The sequence below is a fragment of the Gymnoscopelus braueri genome (genome assembly GCF_963280865.1).
Source record: "Gymnoscopelus braueri genome assembly, chromosome: 18".
Taxonomy (NCBI): domain Eukaryota; kingdom Metazoa; phylum Chordata; class Actinopteri; order Myctophiformes; family Myctophidae; genus Gymnoscopelus; species Gymnoscopelus braueri.
Genome location: NC_137618.1, coordinates 42,642,844 through 42,664,742, shown reverse-complemented (window position 1 = coordinate 42,664,742; position 21,899 = coordinate 42,642,844). Strand labels below are relative to the sequence as shown.

General features: G+C 41.8%; 1 protein-coding gene across 1 annotated transcript; it reads left to right on the top strand.

Annotated features, from left to right (window-relative positions):
- The first annotated feature begins 10,390 nt into the window (after positions 1–10,390).
- LOC308073552 (UDP-glucuronosyltransferase-like) lies at positions 10,391–21,859 on the top strand. Its single transcript, XM_080412511.1, has 5 exons — positions 10,391–11,341; positions 13,446–13,577; positions 15,868–15,955; positions 20,700–20,919; positions 21,200–21,859. The coding sequence occupies exons 1-5, from the start codon at positions 10,481–10,483 to the stop codon at positions 21,480–21,482; spliced, it is 1,584 nt and encodes a 527-aa protein (XP_080268637.1). The 5' UTR covers positions 10,391–10,480; the 3' UTR covers positions 21,483–21,859.
- The last annotated feature ends 40 nt before the right edge of the window (positions 21,860–21,899 follow it).

Genomic DNA, 21,899 nt, shown 5'->3' with positions numbered 1-21,899 from the left:
TGAGGATGACTTTCTGGGTTTTATTCAAGATGAGCGGTGCTTAAATCCTCTTTGGAAGGTTGAGGGAGAGACATTATGCTGTGATCACCTGGGAGAGGAGAGAGGAGGAGAACAGAGACATTTGGAATTAAAAGTAAAAACAAAAAAGAATGTTGCAGTTTGTGCATCTTAATGTAAGATATGTAAATGCATTTGAGCAGTGGTATATAAACAACTTTTTCTTACCTTCCTCCAAAGGCAATATTAACCTCACTCAATGGCAGGTGGAACCATCCTCTTCCATTCATTCACAGATGATGTTCTAATCCTCCCAGAGGTATCCCTCCATCCCCTAAAGTTCTGCTCTTCAAAGTCAACCTAACCCCCTTAGCAAAAAAAAATACACCTAAGTGTGTTTTGTTTTTGGGGGGGAATTAAATGTCAATGCAAATAACGTGTCTCTCTTAAAGTAGCTTTCTGTACAAACAAAAAAAAGTACAAAAAAATAGACACCTACGTGTTGTTTTGCAGTTAAATTTCAATGCAACAACTAACGGGTTTCTCTTTTTGTCGATTTGAAACGGTGCTCGCGAGTTGCGCGTCTAATAGTCCAGTCAAAAACAGTTTTTTAGGGGGGAGTGCTTTACTTAATCCCAAACAACGCCATTATAATCAACACTAAAGACTCGACAACTAAACAAACAAAGTGTAAAAAGATGTCATCATCTGATGAAAGCCTCCGTCCGCATTGAGCCGTTTATAGTAACGAGGGTAGCCTCGGTAGAACGCGGTCCTCTCGCCTCCTCTCTCTCTGGTTCTAAGTGCTGCTGGTTGTGAGTCTCTTCAGCTGGAACGTCATCCTCCTCCTGCGCTGCGTCTGGAGACTCCAAGGTCGGCGCGCTGCGCTGCGCAGTGGTGGAAAAAGTACTAAATTTTTTTACTTGAGTAAAAGTTCAAAAAGTATTGGTATAAAAAATGTCCCTTTTCAGAAGGTATCATTTTGAAATCTTTTGAAAATCTACAAGCTCACAATGCCATGCTAGGCATTGTGAGCTTGTAGATCTGCTATTTTCAAATGGCCAAAGTTTAATGTATGTTTTGTAAAAAAAAAGATTTCAAATCTACAAAGTAACTAGTAACTAAAGTTTTCAAATAATTGTAGTGGAGTTGCCTCTGAGATGTAGTGGAGTAAAAGTAAAAGTACTCGAACTAACACTTCACTTTAGAATGTAGTGGTTCTCAAAAGTGGGGTCCGGTGACCTCCTAGTGGTCCTTGAGGGCACTCCAGAGGGTCCCCAGCAAAATGTGTAATAGCATCAAAATTACTTTAACGGTTAACCATATTGAAAACAGTGGAGTAAAAGTAAAAGTATTGAAAATTGGAAATACTCCAGTAAAGTAAAATAACCTAAAATTTGTACTTAAGTACAGTAGGCTACTAAGAGTAAATGTACTCAGTTGTTTTTTACACCACTGGCCAATGAATTGCCACTCTCAGCATGGGGGAACTGGAGATCATGTTGTTTTTGTGGGCGTTAATTAGGCTATTATGTTCAAAGAGATGATGGAGCAATAAGAGCAATAATGTGATTAAATGCTCATAATAACAGACAGAATCACGCCTCCAAACATACTTAGAGACTAGATTTTAATGTAGGCTAAAAATGACAAGTCAGTCATGTCATTCTTATTCACAGTGGTGTAAAGTAACTAAGTACATTTACTCAAGTACTTTTACTTCTACTCCACTTCCACTACATATATCAGAGGCAAATATTGTACTTTTTACTTCACTACAATTATTTGAAAACTATAGTTAGTTTATATAGTCTAGTTACATTGAAGATTTTGAATATATTATAACGAAACATACAGTAACCACTTCAGCCCTATAGGCTACATTTCGGCCATTTGAAAATAGCCGATCTACAAGCGTGAGCTTGTAGATCTGCTATTTTCCCACCACTGCTAATTCATTTGTATAATGTCACACCAGGCAGCGTCAATGCTTCACTGCTCAGACAGACAGACAGACAGACAGACAGACAGACAGACAGACAGACAGACAGACAGACAGACAGACAGACAGACAGACAGACAGAGAAGGTCAACGCATTTTGCATTGTTAGTACAATGACATTAAGGAACGAATGACTGAATGGCTGTTGAGGACATGCTGGTTCTCATTGAAATGGATGAGCGTCTTGCGCCACCATGTGGTCAAAATGACAAAGGTACTTTTTGCACAGAAAACTAATATCTAGGCCTATTCAGCCAGCACTTGATTTGATCACATTCACAGCATGACACTAAATGCTTGAAACGCTTTCAGAAGTTGAGGATATTGCAGTGGTTCTCAAACTTATTTTGTGTCAAGGACCCCCAAATTGATATTTATTTGGCCGAGGACCCCCATCTGAAAATGTTTTGTGCCAGGGACCCCCAGAAGAAAATAAATAAATCAGCAGCTAGCGTAGCATGCTGTGAGCTTGTAGATGTGCTATTTTTGAATAGCCAATATATAAATGGATAAAGTGGTTAAAATGATTAACTAGGCAACCTTTGTGCAATGGGACCCCTGGAACCCCCTCAATGACCCCTGGGGGTCCCCAGACCCCACTTTGAGAACCAATGGGATAGGCCTACTAGTGGGAATGTACTATTTTATGGAAATGAATATTTGTATAATATTTGCATTATGCAAATATTTTAACACAGCAGGAGTCCCTTATGGCCACTCATGCTTCACGCACTGTAATTGACTTCCAGACAGTTGTATCACACACAACCCTAGTGGAATTTCCTCATGGGAAAATATATTGGGTATTATTTTTTTCCCCTTTTTTCTTTTACAGTAGAACAGTGCTTAAACTTGTGTACCACTTCGGGCATGTCATTATAGGCGAAAACTTTCAAACATTTTGAGTGTATTTCGTTTTAAACTGTAGTCTAAATTGTTCTGACACAGTGAGTCACACAATGCTGTTTGTTGATATAGCCACTCCAAATGTACAGCACGACCTCTAGTGGTTATTTGCTGCAACGACAGGCACCGCACGTAGCGTGAAATCACCTGACAACCTCGACGCTAATTTCACAAGTGTGTGTGTGTGTGTGTGTGTGTGTGTGTGTGTGTGTGTGTGTGTGTGTGTGTGTGTGTGTGTGTGTGTGTGTGTGTGTGATAGGAAAAGGATATCAAACGGAACACAACCACCCTAAAGACTAATCATTGGGTATATTCCGGCACTATACCTGCACCCAGTGATCTTGGTACATAGAAATTGATCTATTGAAGATTCTGACTTTCAAATGTACATTTTTTTTTTTGATTGTATTGCTGTATTGTTGTATTATGCTTTCTGCTTTGGCAATGTAAACGTATGTTTTCTCATGCCAATAAAGCCCTTTGAATTGAAAATTGAATTGTGTGTGTGTGTGTGTGTGTGTGTGTGTGTGTGTGTGTGTGTGTGTGTGTGTGTGTGTGTTAACGTGGGTTGATTGATGTACTTTATTTAGTAAGACATGAGAACAGTACATAACAGTACATGGAAGTACAAATTCACAATACAAGGTCTACTAAACTGGAAATCTCATTAAGCACGCAGCTTGTTTAAGATGAGAACCCCATGCACACAAATCATGATGACATATAAGAGACAGACAGATATACACACTACTATACAGAATGTCATACAATCAGCTTTCAGGTTACTGGTATGAAGAGAGAAAAAATATATATACAAAAGAGGAAAATGAAGGAGGGGGGGGGGGGGGGGTAGGGGGGGTAGGTTAAGACTTAGACAGGGGCCATTTTCGAATTGCAGCCTCCTGAAGGTGTATCTTTAGGGCAGTTTTGAAAGTGAGTAGGGTTTTACACTCCTTTACTCCTATTGGTAGGGCATTCACGTGTGTGAGTGTGTACACACCGGTCCCACTGCACCCAGGAGCCTTGTGAGGAGATTGGTTTTTTTCTTGCTCGTAGGCCTATCTGTTGGATTAATAGGCTAACTAACCAAACATTAACCTGGCCAAACCTTACCCTGCAATAGGCTAGGCTGGAACACACCTCGACGTCTATAAATAAATCAATAAATATCAGTGCAGCTGATAACCCAATCAAAGATCTTCAAAAAGTGAGTAACCTATATAACCAATCAAATATCACTCAGCTATGTTTATTGTTTCTGTTGGCATTGCTGCGTCTACTTTAAAGGGGACAATTGGCTGCCAATATTTCCCTAAACCCTTTGTAAAATATTTGCATAATAAAACTCCTGTGAGCTTGTAGATCTGCTATTTTTATTTATTATATTTTAAGAGCCAACATATACATGAATAAAGAATAAATAAATTATTGTGTTGCTACATTAACTAATTTAGTTGGGGACCGGACCCCTGCATAAAACACAACAAAAGTACAACAAAATGTTACATAGCTCTATATCCTGATAGTAATCGTGTTTTTTTTTATATCCTTTATTTATCCAGGGTAGGTACGCTGAGCATAAATGCTCTTTTTCAGCAACGCCCTGCTTCACAATCACAGTGACACACATTCACACCTGGGAGCTGGCCAGTACAACCAACCACAGCCCTATAATACTGCTGTGGCCACTGAGCAGCTCCACTGGACCAGTTGGGGGTTCAGTGCCTTGCCCAAGGGCACTTCAACAGTGTTGAGGGAGGGGTGAGTGTTGTTAATTCAGTTCTACACCCAGATGTCTTTCCTGCCAGTCTGGGGATCGAACCAGGAACCATTTCTGCCACAAGCGAGCGCACTCCTCTAACCTTTAGACCACAGCTGCTATAGAGTGTTTGTTCAATGCAGAGTGTTTATTTAATAAGGAGGTCTCTCAAACTCTTAAGTAAACATAAAATACCTTTTCAGGTCGGGATAGCAATTTCATCCAATCCGGTGAGAGAGAACTCAGGATAAACAAGTGAAAATGTGAAGTGATGAAACAAAAGCATAGCACGTACAACATTGGAATTGAAACACTAATGTGTCACATTGCGACGCATTGAGACTGCAGCTCTGCTATTTTAGCTATAGATTGCACCTACTGTATTTAATGTGTTTAAATTATATCACATAAGATCAGTGGTGTAAAGTAAGTACATTTACTCAAGTACTGTACTTAAGTACAATGTTTAGGTACTTTTACTTTACTGGAGTATTTCCAATTGTCTATACTTCTACTTCTACTACATCTCAGAGGCAAATATTGTACTTTTACTCCACTACAATTATTTGAAAACTTTAGTTACTAGTTACTTTGTAGATATAAATTATTACATTATAAAACATACATTGACCACTTTAGCCCTATTTTATACCTAGGCTATTTGAAAATAGCCGATCTACAAGCTCACGTTGTGACCTTGTAGATCTGTTATTTTCAAACATTTTAGTACTTTTGCTTTTGGTAGGCTACTTTAAGTATATTTTGATACCAATACTTTTGTACTTTTGCTCAAGTAAATTTTGAATGCCGGACTTTTACTTGTAACAGAGTATTTCTACATTGCAGTATTGATACTTCTAGTAAAACATTTGAGCACTTTTTCCACCACTCAGACACTGCATAAGATTCAACAATATTATACAATAAAGCCACATTGGTCTTTGGGAGAAGACAACACCCTGGAACTGGAACCTTCTGGGTAGAACACCCAAGTGTCTAAACCAGGGAGCCGTGACAAAACCCTGGCTTTGTGTCATTGTCATGACAAAATGCCACTGCTTGTTTACACAACATGGTAAAAAAAAAGAAAAATGACTCAGAATTCCAAACCCTGCATTAGATCAGCCATTCTAACAGTGGTGGAAGAAGTACTGACATGTTTTACTAGTAAGTAAAAGTATCAATACCACAATGTAGAAATACTCTGTTAGGGCGTGCCCCCACCAAGAGTTGGCTGGCCGCTGATTGCAGAATCTGCCAATGCATTGTCAATGCAAATGCGTGGATTCTTGGAAAAAATCTGCAAGACCAGGAATCCACGCATTTGCATTGACAATGCATTGGCAGATTCTGCAATCAGCGGCCAGCCAACTCTTGGTGGGGGCGCGCCCTTACAAGTAAGAGTCCGGTGTTCAAAATGTACTTGAGTAAGAGTACAAAAGTATTGGCATCAAAATATACTTAAAAGTACCAAAGTAAAAGTACTCATTATGCAGAAATGTCCCATTTAAAGTTTTCAAAATGTATACAAATATTTTGAAAAGTAAAAGTTAAACTATTGAAAATTTGAACTCAAGTATTGTACTCAAGTACAATACTTGAGTACATGTTCTTAGTTACTTTACACCACTGGGAGCTTTATTGGCATGAGAAAAAGTTTACATTGCCAAAGCAAGTGTCAAAACTTAATAAAACAATTAAAGAAAAAAATATGTACAGTTGGAGGGGGGTACAGCATTGTGTTAAACAGAGCTATGTCACATTGCGACATTGTATACATGTTGCTAAGGGTATAAAGCTATTTGTTTTTAAACAAATAGCATAAATCTTTCAAGATCACTTTTGGGACAATTAGCAGCATTTTCCCCAAAACTGTTTCAAATAGTATACAAAAAGCCTCAGATTTCAAATGTGTTTAAAGGTAGCAGCTCCGTTTATACAGTATGTGCAGTAGGTCTATGTCAGAGGTCCACTCTGTACAGATAGTGCAGGAAACACATTGGCTAACCTCCTTTTATCACAACAGTTCACAAATGTTGCTGCTGTGTTGGCACATTGTTGTAATTTTTTTTGTCGTTGGTCATGTTTTCAAACTCACTTTGGGTGTAGCCACTGAATTGGCTCTTGCCCCCTGGAGACCTCTGGCTGCATTCCACTGCTAAGTTGTTTACAATGTGCACCCATGACACATATGTAAACAAACATGGAACCACGACTGTGTGTCATTGCTGCACGAGGCCACACAGACAGTATCTCTCCTCCTGACAGTCTCCTAATGAGTCTCTTTCTATGGTTCTATAGTTCTTGCGTTACGTGTGCGTGTGTTGAGAGAACCCGTCTATATAGGTCAGTCTACTATCTAATGCGCTAAGCGGAGGGAAGCTCACCTCTGACGAATCGACAGTTTGGTGAGCCATCCACACGATACAGCACCCCTCTGTGGTGCAGTTCCCATACCAGGCAGTGACGCAGCTCCTCAGGACGCTCTTGATGGTGCTTCTGTAGAACATGCTGAGGATTTGAGGCCTGCATGCCTGAGGCTGTACTGGGAGGAGAGGGCTCGGCATGCAACCCCGAGGGGATTCCATGTTGAGGGTCAGTTTTCGGCAAGAATGTTTGGTGTGGAGCAGGGATGGTCAGTTGGGTGTAGGGTCTTGCTTGTAGATCTTCTATTTTAGCTGTTCTAGAATGTATTTATCAACAATTACCTAATTTTTCATTTGTTTTATGCCATGTTTTCAAACCCTGTAGCACTTTGAGTCTTGCAAAAATGTAAAGTGCGTTATAAATAAAATGTATTATCATTATTATTATTAATTAAGTTCTGAGTTCAGGGTTAGTACCACCTCCTGAGCAAGGCCCGAATTAGGTTTTGAAAACCTTATCTGTAGCACAGCGGTAGCGTATTGGGGGAAAAGAAAAACAGAACCTGTGAAATATGCTGCACGGCACGGTTCACTTGGTTCTTTTTATTCACATGAATAAAAAGAGCTACAAGAGAAGAACTGTACAGGCCTGAATGCCTGAATCCGACTCTGAGGGGGTCCGGTGGGTCTGTTGTGTTGTAGGGGGCATTGTCCGGGCATCGTTTGGGTCCACTTGTCCCCTAAGAGCAGGGTGTCCCTGAGCGAGACACGTTAACCCTATCTTCTCCCCGAGGCGCTGCCCATGTAGCGCCCACTGCTCCTGATACTTAGGATGGGTTAAATGCAGATACCATATTTCACTGTATATGTAAATATACAGTGACATACAGTATACCGCAAAGGAGTGCAGACCAAATTATTAGTAGTAGTAGTAGTAGTTATTTAGTCACAAGCTCTTGTTTATACTTTTCATTGGTTAAATATTTATAAACCCGACAGGCACACTTAACCACTTGTCTTTCACTTTAAAACATAAAAAAAAAAATAGCAGATCTACAAACTCACAATGCTTTGCAATGAGACATGTTGTGATCTTGTAGATCTGCTTCTTTTGCTACTTTTGCATGACACTATCGTACAACAATGTAAGGCATTCATTTACAAAAACAAGTATGGAGATGCAGGGTTTCTGCCTGACAACAGCGATATGCTGTGACCAGATGTTGGACTGGTTATCAAAACCAAATTAGGAAATGTAGAGTTCAGTTCCAGAGACTTGTACAATCTATGCCACGGTACCACAGAAGCTGCTCTGGTAGTTTGTGATTTCCCATCACATTTTATTAAGAGACTTTGTTGGTTTTTACTTAAATTTGTTAGGCATCTGTGCCGTGTGGGCTGCATAAAAATGTCCTAGAAAAGTATTTCGTCCAGAATTGCCCCACCAGCGATAATATCTGGCCCGGCAAATTATATTGTAATCAATTTACAATATCTGACTGTCTGACTGTAGGGTATAATGTCCAAATCCACCCCCACCTGAAGAATGCTTTTGTCCATGTTGAGAGACGTGAATGACAGGCAGGTGTTTCAGACTTCCTCTCCATATCTAAGAAGAGCCCTCAAGCTATGAAAAAGCGTGTTTACTGTATCTCTGTTTGAAAGGGATATGACTGTCTCTATCCAGATAAAGTTATTTTTCTTTTTGTTTTTACTTTATGAACTAAACGTCCTCGTGCAACATTCAAGGATGTGGCCTGCACAAAAATTATTACCGAAGCATTTCTATTAGCACCTGTTATACATTTGATTACGGTTCAATCGGTATGCATCTATACCACAAATCTTTATTTATTAACTTTTACATCAAATAATATGCGTTATTATAAAAGATGGTCTGTTGCAAGTTTCTGAAATTAGCCATTTGATTATGCTCTGGCCCACTATCTGGTGACTTAGAAAACAATTTGGCCCCGAGGCCAAACTTACTTGCCGACCCCCCTGCACCAAAGTATCAATACTGTTTTGAGGCGTTTAAGCTTTCCTATTTAATTAGTCTTGTAGGGGCTTATGCCTGAGGTGCACATGTAACTATGGGTGAAATTCCACGAAGGATATCGTAAATCTGATGTTATCTCCCACAGCGAGTGCTGTGTGTGGGTGTTTGCTTCCACCAAACAGCTGTCTTCGCACGCCACTTCATGCTTTTGAAGAGGGTGTAGGTGTGTGTGTTTGCGTGAGAGAGAAAAGAGAGAGGAGTGAAAGATAAATAGAAGGAGAATCTGGGTAAGAGGGCACATGCGGTAGCACGCAATTACGCTACAGTATGTGTGAGTGTTTGCGTGAGAGAGAAAAGAGAGAGGAGTGAAAGATAAATAGAGGGAGAATTTGGGTAAGAGGGCACATGCGGTAGCACGCAATTACGCTACAGTATGTGTGAGTGTTGTGCTGTTGTTGACTGGGAGGGGAGGGACCAGAGATAATGGGCCAGATTGTGCATGAAATGGCGTGCGTGGCCAACATGACTTGCAGGATTTACAATGAGCTTCATATCATGTTTCCCCGCATGCAACACACAACGAACAAGGAGCAGCGCAGGTGTCATCGAAATGGAACTTTAGTGAATGGCTTTATTCCTTCAAATACAGCTACGTTTCAAACTTTAAGTAGTTAAATGCATTTTCTTAGCAGTCAGTCACTGCTGACTTTTAGGTGCTATAAGCCTTATAGCACCTAAATGTCAGCGTTGATTGACTGCAAAAAGACAATGCTTGACCCCTTTAGTATAAGGAGTCAGAAGCAACTACTATAGTGGCTATGGAACTTCAATGTGATGAATGCAAATGTTCTTCCTTTTGTATAAGGGCTTTTGTCTGCTATAAGTTTGTTTTGAAAATAATGTATTTTGCACACACAACAAATCTATGCTGTGTGAGTAAGATAAAAAAAAAAACACAAAAAATAAAAAAAAACACAAAGAACAAATGGAAATGCACGTAAGAGAATGATTAACTGGACCCCAATCTCTTAACCGCTAAATTCGACTTCAAACTCCACAGGGAATCTATACAATTTAACCTCCCAGGGTTATATAATACCCAACAGCAGACTGGGCTTCCTGTAGGAGGAAAACACATGTGCGCGCGCACGCACACACACACACACACACACACACACACACACACACACACACACACACACACACACACACACACACACACACACACACACACACACACACACACACACACACACACACACACACACACACACACACACACACACACACACACACACGCTTCCATAGTACAACTTCAGCCTTGCAAAGTCCAGCCCCCTCTTAACAGCACCCTCCCAGTAGATCTTCCCTCTCACAACAACCACCAGAACAGGCAGGCTGAGGCTCGGGCTCACACAGTGCAGAGTCAGTCTGCAGAGACAACAGAAGGAATGGGCAGGACACCGTGGTTTCCTCCTGCCGTGGGCCTGCTGGCCTGGCTGTGCTGCTGCTCCGCTCCGGGGCCCGTTCAGGGGGGCAGGGTGCTGGTTATGCCCGTGGACGGGAGCCACTGGCTCAGCATGAAACTGCTGGTGAAGGAGCTGGCCGAGAGGGACCACGAGGTGCTGGTCTTGGTGCCCGAGACCAGCTTGCTCATCGGGGACTCGGCCAGCTACAGGACCGAGAAGTTCTCGGTGCCGTACACCAAGGCGGACCTGGACAGCACCCTCAAGAACCTGAACCCGTTCCTGAAGTCGGCGGGGTTGACGGACGTGTTCGTCAACATGCAGCGCTTGATGAACTTCACCAGCCTTCAGGTGGTGGGCTGCGAGAGCCTGCTGTACAACCAGCCGCTCATGGACCGAATGCGGGAAGCGGACTACGACCTCGTGCTCACGGATCCGTTTCTCCCCTGCGGTCCCATCCTGGCGGAGACTTTCAAAATCCCGGCCGTCTATTTCCTGCGGGGACTCCCCTGTGGCCTGGACGTGATGGCCGCCCAGTGCCCCGCTCCGCCTTCCTACATCCCCATCTTCCACACGGGAAACACGGACAGGATGAACTTCCCGCAAAGAGTCAAGAACTTTCTCATGTACATGTTGGAGTCGGTCCTGTGCCGCATCATGTTCGCCAGCTTCGACGAGCTGGCCGGCAGGTATTTGGGCAACGGCATGACCTACAAGGACGTATTAAGTCACGGCGCTATCTGGCTGCTCAGGTACGACTTCACCTTCGAATGGCCCAAACCCATCATGCCAAACATGGTCCATATCGGTGGCATCAACTGTGGCGGGAGGGAACGTCTGCCTGCTGTGAGTGTGTAAAGAGCCTGTGCTTAATACCACTTAGAACCTGGCGTCCGTCATTTTTGTGTACTGTATGTCATTATAGATGAAGAATCAGAAATTGTAAAAAAAATTAAAAGGAAAAAAAAGCTGATCTACAAGCTTGCAATGCGGCACATCGCGACTCGTTGTGAGCTTGTAGATCGACTATATTTTCCGTGCAACACTGTCTTACCATGAGAGAGGGCTTAAGTGACAAACCATGTGTGTGCTCCATACTACAAATGACAAACCCAGGCATAAACAATCCATAAACAAGGCATAAACAATCCCCTAAAACTGTCCAGTCACAAATGGCTGAAAATATGCACCAGCTAACTTCACCATATGGTCCATTTGTTGTGAAAGAACATTTTTGAATGATGCAAGTTTTGGCTTAAAGACCTATGTTTACACTCACACTCTCACTTGAGCATGCGAGCAAGCACACACGCAAATACATATCCATATTTTCTGCAGCGAGACTGACTGCGCAACATTTAAACTAACATTCAAACTCAGGGAGCACACCAAAAACGACATGTATTTGTTAGGCAATACACAAGAAAGGTTGCACTCTGCAATTCTTCTCTTTCAGTGTTCTAGTACCTAGCCTAGCCTGAATATTATGGTCAAGAGATCATTATGCATCCTCATCTTACGAATAGCAGCTCGATGTTCCGTCACCAACTAGTAGGTTGCATTGACAACTTTTCACGAGGGCAAAATGCCAATGTTGAAATGATTATCAGGGCGGCTGCAGCTGTGTGTGTGTGTGTGTGTGTGTGTGTGTGTGTGTGTGTGTGTGTGTGTGTGTGTGTGTGTGTGTGTGTGTGTGTGTGTGTGTGTGTGTGTGTGTGTGTGTGTGTGTGTGTGTGTGTGTGTGTGTGTGTGTGTGTGTGTGTGTGTGTGTGTGTGTGTGTGTGTAGGGAGTTAGCTTGCAGTGTGATAACAACGTGAATGTGGGTGTTGCTTCCACTGCTCTTGTGACTTGTCCTCTGGAAACACTCACAGTGCAGGCTGTGAAATTTGAACCAGGAAAAGGCAGTCCCTTGGACTCTGGCCATTGTTAAACAGAGGAACTTTGGGAGCCTTGTTAGGTTTGCAAGCAGCTGCACGTATCCTACAAATTAAACACTTAAGCCCCATGTTCAAAATTTTTCTAACTTTTTCATTCAAACTTGATAATATTTTTAAAACCCTTCTTTTTTGAGTGTGAAAGAACGGTTTCGCCTACAATGTCATGCCCAAAATGGGGACGCCAGATATAGGTGCACATGTACTTTTATGTTTACTGAATCAAACATGTACTTCAAATATTCAGCCTATGTTTACTGAATCAATTATGTACTTCAAATACTCAGTATTTGTTTACTGAATCAAGCATGTACTTCAAATACTCAGTCTTTGTTTACTGAATCAAGTATGTACTTCAAATACTCAGCCTATGTTTACTGAATCAAGTATGTACTTCAAATACTCAGCCTACTTTCACAACGTTAGTGTCTCTGAAAATACTGATGGAAGTAGAGTCATGTCAACACCAGTATCCCACGTGACTTGTCTGAAAATGATGCTTTATATACTGTATGTGTGTGTATCTTATATAATACGTGTTTTGAAAACATAACTGCAGTAAACTGCCACAGCATTTAACCCATCCAATCCAGGAACGCAGCTGTGTCATTTTAGATGTATTTGGCCATTCAAAAATAGCAGATATACAAGCTCATAGCGCGGCACTCAGTGCCGTGCTATGAGCTTGTAGATCTTCTATTTTTGAAAAAATCTTGAAGATTTGTGCAAATTTTTGAATACTTTTATAGCAATTTTTTTTTAACTCAAATCTTTGCTTCTGGGGTCCCTGGAACAAAATATTTTGAGATGGGGGTCCGCGGCCAAATAGAAATAATTTTGGGGGTCCTTGACATGAAAAAGTTTGAGCACCACTAGCAACATATCAGAAAATTGTTATTTAGAAGACATTTGTAGATGCGTTCCCGGATTGAATGGGTTAAGAAATCATTACATACATGTATTGTAATGAATGGCTCTCGAGATTAATGGTCTCTCATTTCCCATCTCCCTGCAGGACGTTGAGGAATTTGTGGAGGGCTCAGGAGAGCATGGTTTTATTGTCTTTACTCTGGGCTCCATGATATCCTCAATGCCTGAGGAGAAGGCCAAAGTGTTCTTCGATGCCTTCAGACAGATTCCTCAAAGGGTAAGAAGTAAGAACAGACAGGATCCCACTAAGGCCTGCATTTTGTATTGTGTTATATCGTCGCTGTCGGGCAGAAACCTCCTATCTCCATATTCTAACTTTTTGTGTTTTTTCGTAAATTAACGCCGTACTTGATCATACTACAGTGTCACATCAAAAGTAGCCTCGATCTCCAGGCTTTTATTGTTTAGTTTTGCTAAAAAATAAAAGTCTGGACCAGCGCGTCGGTGTACCCGGTATGAGGAAGTGTTCATTTCCCCAACCAACCAGAGTGCAGTGGGCGTCGCTCGTAATGTTGTGTTAACGGGGCGGGGGTAGACGGACAGATCGGTGAACCAATGGGATCAGGCGCAGTCTCTCTGCGCCTCTATACACGAAATCAGGAACGTTGGTGCAGCCTACATCAAAAGTAGCGGATCCACAAGCGCGAAACGCCACGCTAGGCAACACGTTTTGAGCTTGTAGATCTGCTACCTTTGATGCTTTTGAATTTGAATCCTGAAAATTAACATTTTCCACCTGACAGAGACAATATCCAGCTCATGTCTAGATCCAGTTGAGATGGGTTGCCGTTCACACTAGGGTTGGGCAATTAACCCAAAATATATCGAAACCGATATTTAGAAGAACCAATAACCGAATAATCGAGAAGGATCTTTTAAACGTATTTTTTTGCTACAAAGGTTTTCGTAGATATATATATTTTTTTTATAATCGACTAAATCGATTAAGGCCTTTGCAGACAGGGTGAGATTTTTCGCACGGAAAAAACGGACAATATCATTTTTTAAAAGAACACATGGTTCTCTATGACCTCATGCACACCGGCTCCGAATTTGCCGTGCGGCAAGTGGCTGCGGCGGTGCGTTTTTTTTTTAATCGAACCCAGTTCGATTTGTGCGTCGCGGTAAAAACAGATTGACCAATCGCACCCTGTCTGCAAAGGCCTTTAGTCTGATTAACCACTTAACCCTGTATTATACTTTGTTGTTGTACACGGTGGTGTGCAAAAATATCAAAAATAGCTGATCTACAAGCTCGCAAGTTGAGAGCTTGTAGATCTGCTATTTTCTCTGGAAATAGTAAAAAAAATCCTCAGAATTGTAATTACTTGAGTAAATGTACTTAGTTACTTTCCACCTTTCCAGAATGCCTCTAAATTGTGTCTCGGGGTGACCACTTTTGATTAGGTCCTGCATACACTACTAGGCAAATAACTGCTGAAAATCCAAACAAAACCGTCTATCATTGCCTTCCACCAGGCAAACCGTCTCGCTCAACAATATAATAGGCTGCTGTATAGCGCTGTTGTCGGGCAGAAACGTCTTATCTCCATATTCTAACTTTTCGTGTTTTCGTAAATTAACGCCCTACTTGATCATACTACAGCGTTACACAAAAGCATCTAAAGTAGCAGATCTGTCGCGACGCGTTTTGAATTTGTATCCTGAAAAAGTAACAGTTTTGGACATATGAGGTTTCCACCCGACAGCGACAATATACTAGGCTACTGTTTATGGACAGTAAATGAAGTAACCTGTGCGCACAGTTCCACAGGTGCTGGTTGATTGGTTGCAGGAACATTTAATCAGTTCAATTATATTATATTGAGTATATTCAAGTACTGATTTAAGTTCCTTGTCAACACTGAAACAGAAAATTGTTTGGGACATTTGTTTGCAGAAACACAAATTGTTTATTTTACAAAGCTGATCATTTTCATAAATCTTTCTGCAATCTTTTCCTGCTTAAGCTGTGAGAGATTTGTCCAGTCAGCATAATCCTGTAGGTTTATCCTAATCCTGCCTAACTGAGACACAGAACTTTGACCCTGAACTTGGTTGGTCATAAAAATGTAAAAGAAAGAAAGAAAGAAAAAAAAAAAGATACAAGGCCAAACACTGCATGCTTTACAGCAGTGGTTCTCAAAGTGGGGTCCGGGGACCCCCAGTGGTCCTTGGGGGGGGTTCCAGGGGGTCCCCATTAAAATTTGTTATACAGCATCACAATAATTTTAACCCCTTTATCCATATTTTATGCGTTGGTTATTCAAAAATAGCAGATATACAAGCTCACACCGTGTCACTTCATGACGCGTTGCGAACATTTTTGAAAAATCTTAAGTGTTTGAAACATGAATTTTTTTAAACACAACCCTTCTCTTCCGGGGGTCCCTGGCACAAAGTCTTTTCAAGTGGGTGTGTGGCCAAATACATCATCAGTTTGGGGGCCCACATGAAAACGTTTGAGAGCCAGTGCTTACAGTAACCTGGTGCTGTTGATGTTTCAGGTTTTATGGAGATACACTGGTGTTGTACCTGAAGATGCACCTAAGAACGTCAAACTAATGAAGTGGCTCCCTCAAAACGACCTTCTAGGTACGTACCTAAAGATGCACCTAAGAATGTCAAACTAACGAAGTGGCCCCCTCAAAACGACCTAAAATTGTCATGTCACCATGACTCAGTCATAACCATATAAGGAGTTCCCAATGCAGCTACGCCCAAATATGGAGTGTGTTGTCTAGCCTCAATGTGTCGTCATGGCATCGGCAAACAAATCAGTCAGCTCCATATATGGGCACAAAAGGGGGCATGCCCATATATGGGCATATACTGATGACATCAGGGATTTCCATATATGGGCATAAAAGGGACAAGGACTGACAGATACAGAGATCTCCATATATGGGCATATCAGTCGGATGTGCGGCGTAGGTGTGACTCGATTTCTTTTGTATTATGATCAGCCTATGTATTTTATCTACTGTATGATAAATTGATATGTGATTTGGATGGTGTACAAGAATGGGAGGCCACACAGATATGCCAAAGTGCCACACTAAATTAATTAATACAATTATAAGCCTAAAGTAAACTCTTAACAAAGCCACAGGGCGTCAAAGTCCTAAAAACTGTTGGGTGTGGACGTGGTTGTGTCAGCGGTGAATGTTTGAGTTCGAAATGGGATGTGGGGCGTTGCACAACTTCAAACAAAACCTGGAGGCTAGTACCGCTAGGCACCAACTGCTGCTACTCAAAGCACCTGCACCCAGTTTGGCAACTAACTACCGTTCGTACAAGGTCAGACAACTCTTATCTAGAGTTAATGCAGTGATTTATTTTTACCTTTTAAATTTTCACGGGGGGGGGTTCCAGGGGGTTCCCAGCAAAAGTAGTTAATACTGTATATAGCATCAAAATCATTTTAACCACTTAATCCATTTATATGTTGGCTATTCAAAAATAGCAGATCTACAAGCTCACAGCGTGTCACTTCGTGGTGGTCCATGGCACCAAACATTTTTGAATGGGGGTCTTTGGCCAAATACATATCAATTTGGGGGTCCTTGACTTTAAAATCCTCAGTTTTCATTTAACTCTTGAGTGTGCAAATGGATCCAAACGTTTGGTTCCTCTGCAACTGTACTGTAACTCCTCAGAGTTACAGACCCGTAAGGGTCCATTTGGACCCCTGGTGGTCCCCAGACCTAACGTTACATGAGAATCAGTGAGTTAGGAATTCAGTGTCTTGCTCAAGGACACTTCGACGCAAAGTCGGGAGGAGCCTGTGCGAACCTTCCGTTCCCAGACGCTCCCTCGAGCACAGCTGCCTGTAAAGGCCATGAACCTCCAAGCTGAGGTGTAGTCGGTCCCTCTCAGTTAACGTCGATTAGCATTTGTGCCCTAAACATGGGTCATATACATGTGAGGTGTGTATCATGCTATCGGTGTCATCCAGGCATGTGCAAGGGTCGGTCACCTGGTTTTCGCTGTGTCACTTACTTGCTGAAAAGTGTTACTTTTCAGGGAGTAAGTGACACTTACTTATTACTCCCTGAAAAGTGTTACTTTTCAGGGAGTAAGTGACACAGCGAAAACCAAATATTTTTTTTCCATTTGGTGTGTCATTTACTCCCTGAAAAGTGTTACTTTTCAGGAAGTAAATTACACACCTGGAAATGGAAAATGATCTGTGTTCCAGTGGATCCAATGTTGTACTTTTGTAAAATCACACACGGATTCACAAGCTCTTGTTAATACCTCTCATTCGTCATTCATATAATTTATAAAACCCACAGACACACTTATTTATTTTTTTCAAAATAGCAAAAATAAAAGATCTACAAGCTCACAACAATGTGCCGTGTTGTGAGCTTGTACATTGGCTATTTTCACATGACAACCTCATGTAGCCTCATCTCCAGTTGCGACTACGTGCACCAGGTGAACCTTGCCCTGACCAACTAGTTTGCCAAGATGGGTCACAGTGGCTTTGGCAAAGTCAAATTTGAACGTGTGAATGGCATATAATGTATTACTACGGCAACCAAACAGGATGTGTGGCCACTAACACCAGACAACACCACTCTATTCACAAGGTGCTGCTGAAATGTCACTGGAGCAATCCATAATCCAAAAGGGATGACATAAGAAGTATAAGAAATTATATTCTGAATTCATGAATTATGTCATGCTCATTTAGATTGGCACGGGATGGCATAAAATAAAATAAAATAAAATTGTTTGGATACCTCAAATAAACCTAATCAGTTCCTCCCGCTTAACAACCACCAAACAATCCAAGTTACTCACAGGCAGTTTTGGCATTTTTTTCACCTGCCCTGCGAACATGGGACTTTGTGTGAACAGGAGTATCAATCAAGTGTACAAGCTCAGAAACTTGTCACACGGCAGTAAATGATTAATGGATCCACTACATTTTAGCTTGAGACAGTACGTGAGTCAACAAGTGCCAGCAGGCCAAGAACTGTTTCACCTGGGCTGAACTTTATGCCCAACGATCATACAGACTTTCCTTTTTCTTTTTGAGAGGATTACAGTTGTTTTCTCTTTTGCTAAGTCTGTCTGAATCCATTAAATTCATGCGTTTTATGTCTGCTGTCTCCCTCTCCTGATGAAGAGAGGTAATCGCAACAATGTTTGAACTACACGGAATATGGCGACACATCTACAGTATGTGGTGTCCAATCTGGAACGCTGCCTGCTTCAAATAACTTTGACATTGTCAATCAGTAGATGTCCTAGCCGACACCAGGGTCTAAATGTCTCAGTAGAAGAGTAAGGAGACCACCTCCAGCCACTGTTATAAAGCAGTAAAAAATAAATAAAATAAAGTAGGGTCCAGGGCCAGGCATCCTCAGGGTTCCTTGCAGGGGTTCTAAACGGACCCTTAGCTGGTTCCATTTGTATAGGCTACTCTCAGAGTTATGGGGGTCCTTGAAATTAAAACATGTTTGAAAACCATTAACATACTCTACCATACAGATAATGTTTTATTAATTTAAATAAGTTCTGAGTTATAGGCTTTAAACACAACAAATCAAGTTTATAGGTGGGTCACTCTCACGGCAACAAGCAGACCCTGGACATTTTGTGTTTGGACTGAACTGAACCCTGTGTGCTTTTCCTGTTCAACCTCTTGTGCGGTCAACATACAGTAACCATGGCGACCCCTCCTCTCAATCCCACTCCAACTCGGTACAATAACAAGCGACTAACAATGACTTGAAGGTTTGATGGAAACCTTCCAAACACACTCCCTTGATAGCGTTGCCAGATTTTGCAAGAGAAAAAAGCGGTCTATGAATCCCAAAAGAAGCTTTAAGTTTTACCACTTTACATCAGCTATTTGAAAATAGCTGATTTTTTAAAATAGCAGATCTACAAGCTCACAATGCGCCGACGATACGTTGTGAGCTTATAGATCTGCTATCTTCAAAAAACACAAATCTTGTATAACCCTAACCGCGGACGTATCTGGGGGTAAAAAAAAACAACTTAATTAGAAAACAAGCCAAAATAAGCTGCTACATGTTAGAAACGAGACCCAAAAAAGAAGCTATATTTACAAGCAACTTTACAAAAAACAAGCCTAAAGTCACTTATAATAAGCAGATTTGCCAACACTGTCCCTTGCTTTGTGCATGGCATGCTGTAGCTTGGTTGTGCTTAGTTTACACAGAGTAGTTTAACCACTTTCAACCGGCCGTCCCTATGTTGGGCATGTCATTAATCTAGAGGGATTTCTTTTATTTGTCACTTTAATACAGGTAACAAATATTGGTGTGGCGTGTTGCACATAGACTGTACTATTGTGTTATATTATAGGCAGTGGTGGACCTTAACAAAGTACATTTACTTGAGTACTGTACTTAAAGCTGCACTATGTAACTTTCCTCTTCTACCCCGGATTTGAACCTGGTTTCCTGCGCAAGGAAACTGGGTTCTTATTTTTGTCATTTTTAACATTGAGCTAATGGAGCCTACCTGCTTGCTCAGGGGATAAATTGAATATTGACCTTCAGATCAAAATCTGTGTCAGATCCTGTGTCTAGGTGAGACATGACATTTGACACGATCTAAATGTCAAAACACTTTGTGGGTACAACAAATAATCTGAAACATAGCTTCACCTATAAAACACTTTGTGTGTACAACAATAATCTGAAACATAGATTCACCTATAAAACACTTTGTGGGTACAACAATAATCTGAAACATAGATTCACCTATAAAGCACTTTGTGGGTACAACAAATAATCTGAAACATAGCTTCACCTATAAGGTTGTCCTCATGAGGCACCCACCTTCTTTACAAAAGATCCATCTCGAGAAATTAACATAATAATAATAATAATTGTCCTTATTGCCCCCTCAGGGATATTCCTCTTCACAGTCTGTTCTAACGGAAAAACACATAACCACGTAGCACAAAACATCATAGCACACAACAACATGACACCAAGACAATACATTAAATCCCCCAAATACACAAAAAACATCCTATCAGCGAGGCAGTTTGTTTAATGCTGCAATGGCTGAAGGAACAAAACTCCTACTAAAATGAACTTTTTCCCATTTTAAATCTGTATCGTCCAGATGGGCATGAGTCTGAAGTGACGATGTAAGGGATGATGAGTGTCATTTGCTATCGTGAGTGCTAAACGTGCGATGGCCTTATTGTTCATAGCAGAAAGTGTGGGTGTGGGAAGTCCAATAATCTTAGAGGCAATACGGGTAATACTGAAAAGGTTCGTTTTTGTTAGACATGGAGAATATGCATTGAGTGTGTGTGTTTTGTCCATGGTCTACTCCTCAGGTCATCCCAAGGCCAAAGCCTTCCTGACTCACGGAGGGACACACGGCATCTACGAGGGCATCTGCAACGCCGTTCCTATGGTGATGATGCCGTTGTTCGGGGATCAGTCGGACAACGTGCACCGCATGGTGTCCCGTGGCGTGGCCGAGAAGGTCAGCCCGGTCGACGTGACCACTGAAGAACTAGTGGCGGTGATCAACAAGGTCATCGGTGACAAAGGGTACGAAAGCAGCACTACACACAGTGAAATCCCAAGGGTTCATTTAACACAGATTGAATTTGCATCTTGCATTGATTTAACAATGCGCTCACTCTGATCTGCTACAAAGGTAGCAGATCTACAAGCTTTGAGCTTATAGATCTGCTACTTTTGATGCTTTTGTGTGACGCTGTAGTATGATCAAGTAGGGTGTTAATTTATGAAAAAACACAAAATGTTGAAATATGGAGATTTCTTTCCGATAGGCCTATAATACATCTCTCTCTCTGACCGCCCACAGTTATCAAGAGAGGATGGATACGCTGTCTGCGATCCACCTGGACCGGCCCGTGGAGCCCCTGGACCTGGCCGTGTTCTGGACCGAGTTCGTCATGAGACACAACGGCGCCGAGCACCTGAAGTCCGGGGCGCTCCACCTGAACTGGTTCCAGTACCACAGCCTGGACGTCATCTGCCTCCTCCTCGTCATCGTCGTCACCGTTATGCTGGTGACGCTGAAATGCTGCTTGTTCTGCGGCCGCAAGTGTCACGCCAAGGTGACCGCCAAGAGGAAGAAGGAGTAAGCGCTCGCTTTGCAGCGCGGCTGTTGATTACGGCGTATAAACAACACACTAATGAGGTGAATGGTGAGGTTGAAGGAAATAATTACTGGACTGAGAAAAAAAAACTGCTGTGCTGTGAAAACGATTAAAGTGTGTGTGTGTGTGTCTGCGTGTGCGTGTGTGTGTGTGTGTGTGTGTGTGTGTGTGTGTGTGTGTGTGTGTGTGTGTCTGCGTGGGTGGGTACGTGTGTGTGTGTGTGTGTGTGTGTGTGTGTGTGTGTGTGTGAGAGTGTGAAATTGCAGTATTGTCATTGCATTGTCCTGATAGGTGACATGCTGCAGGCAATCATTACAGCTTTTTGTTGACAAAATAAAGTTATTTTTTACAATATTGCCAGATTAAGACTTGTGGTTGAATTTATTTTTGGTGGACAAATAT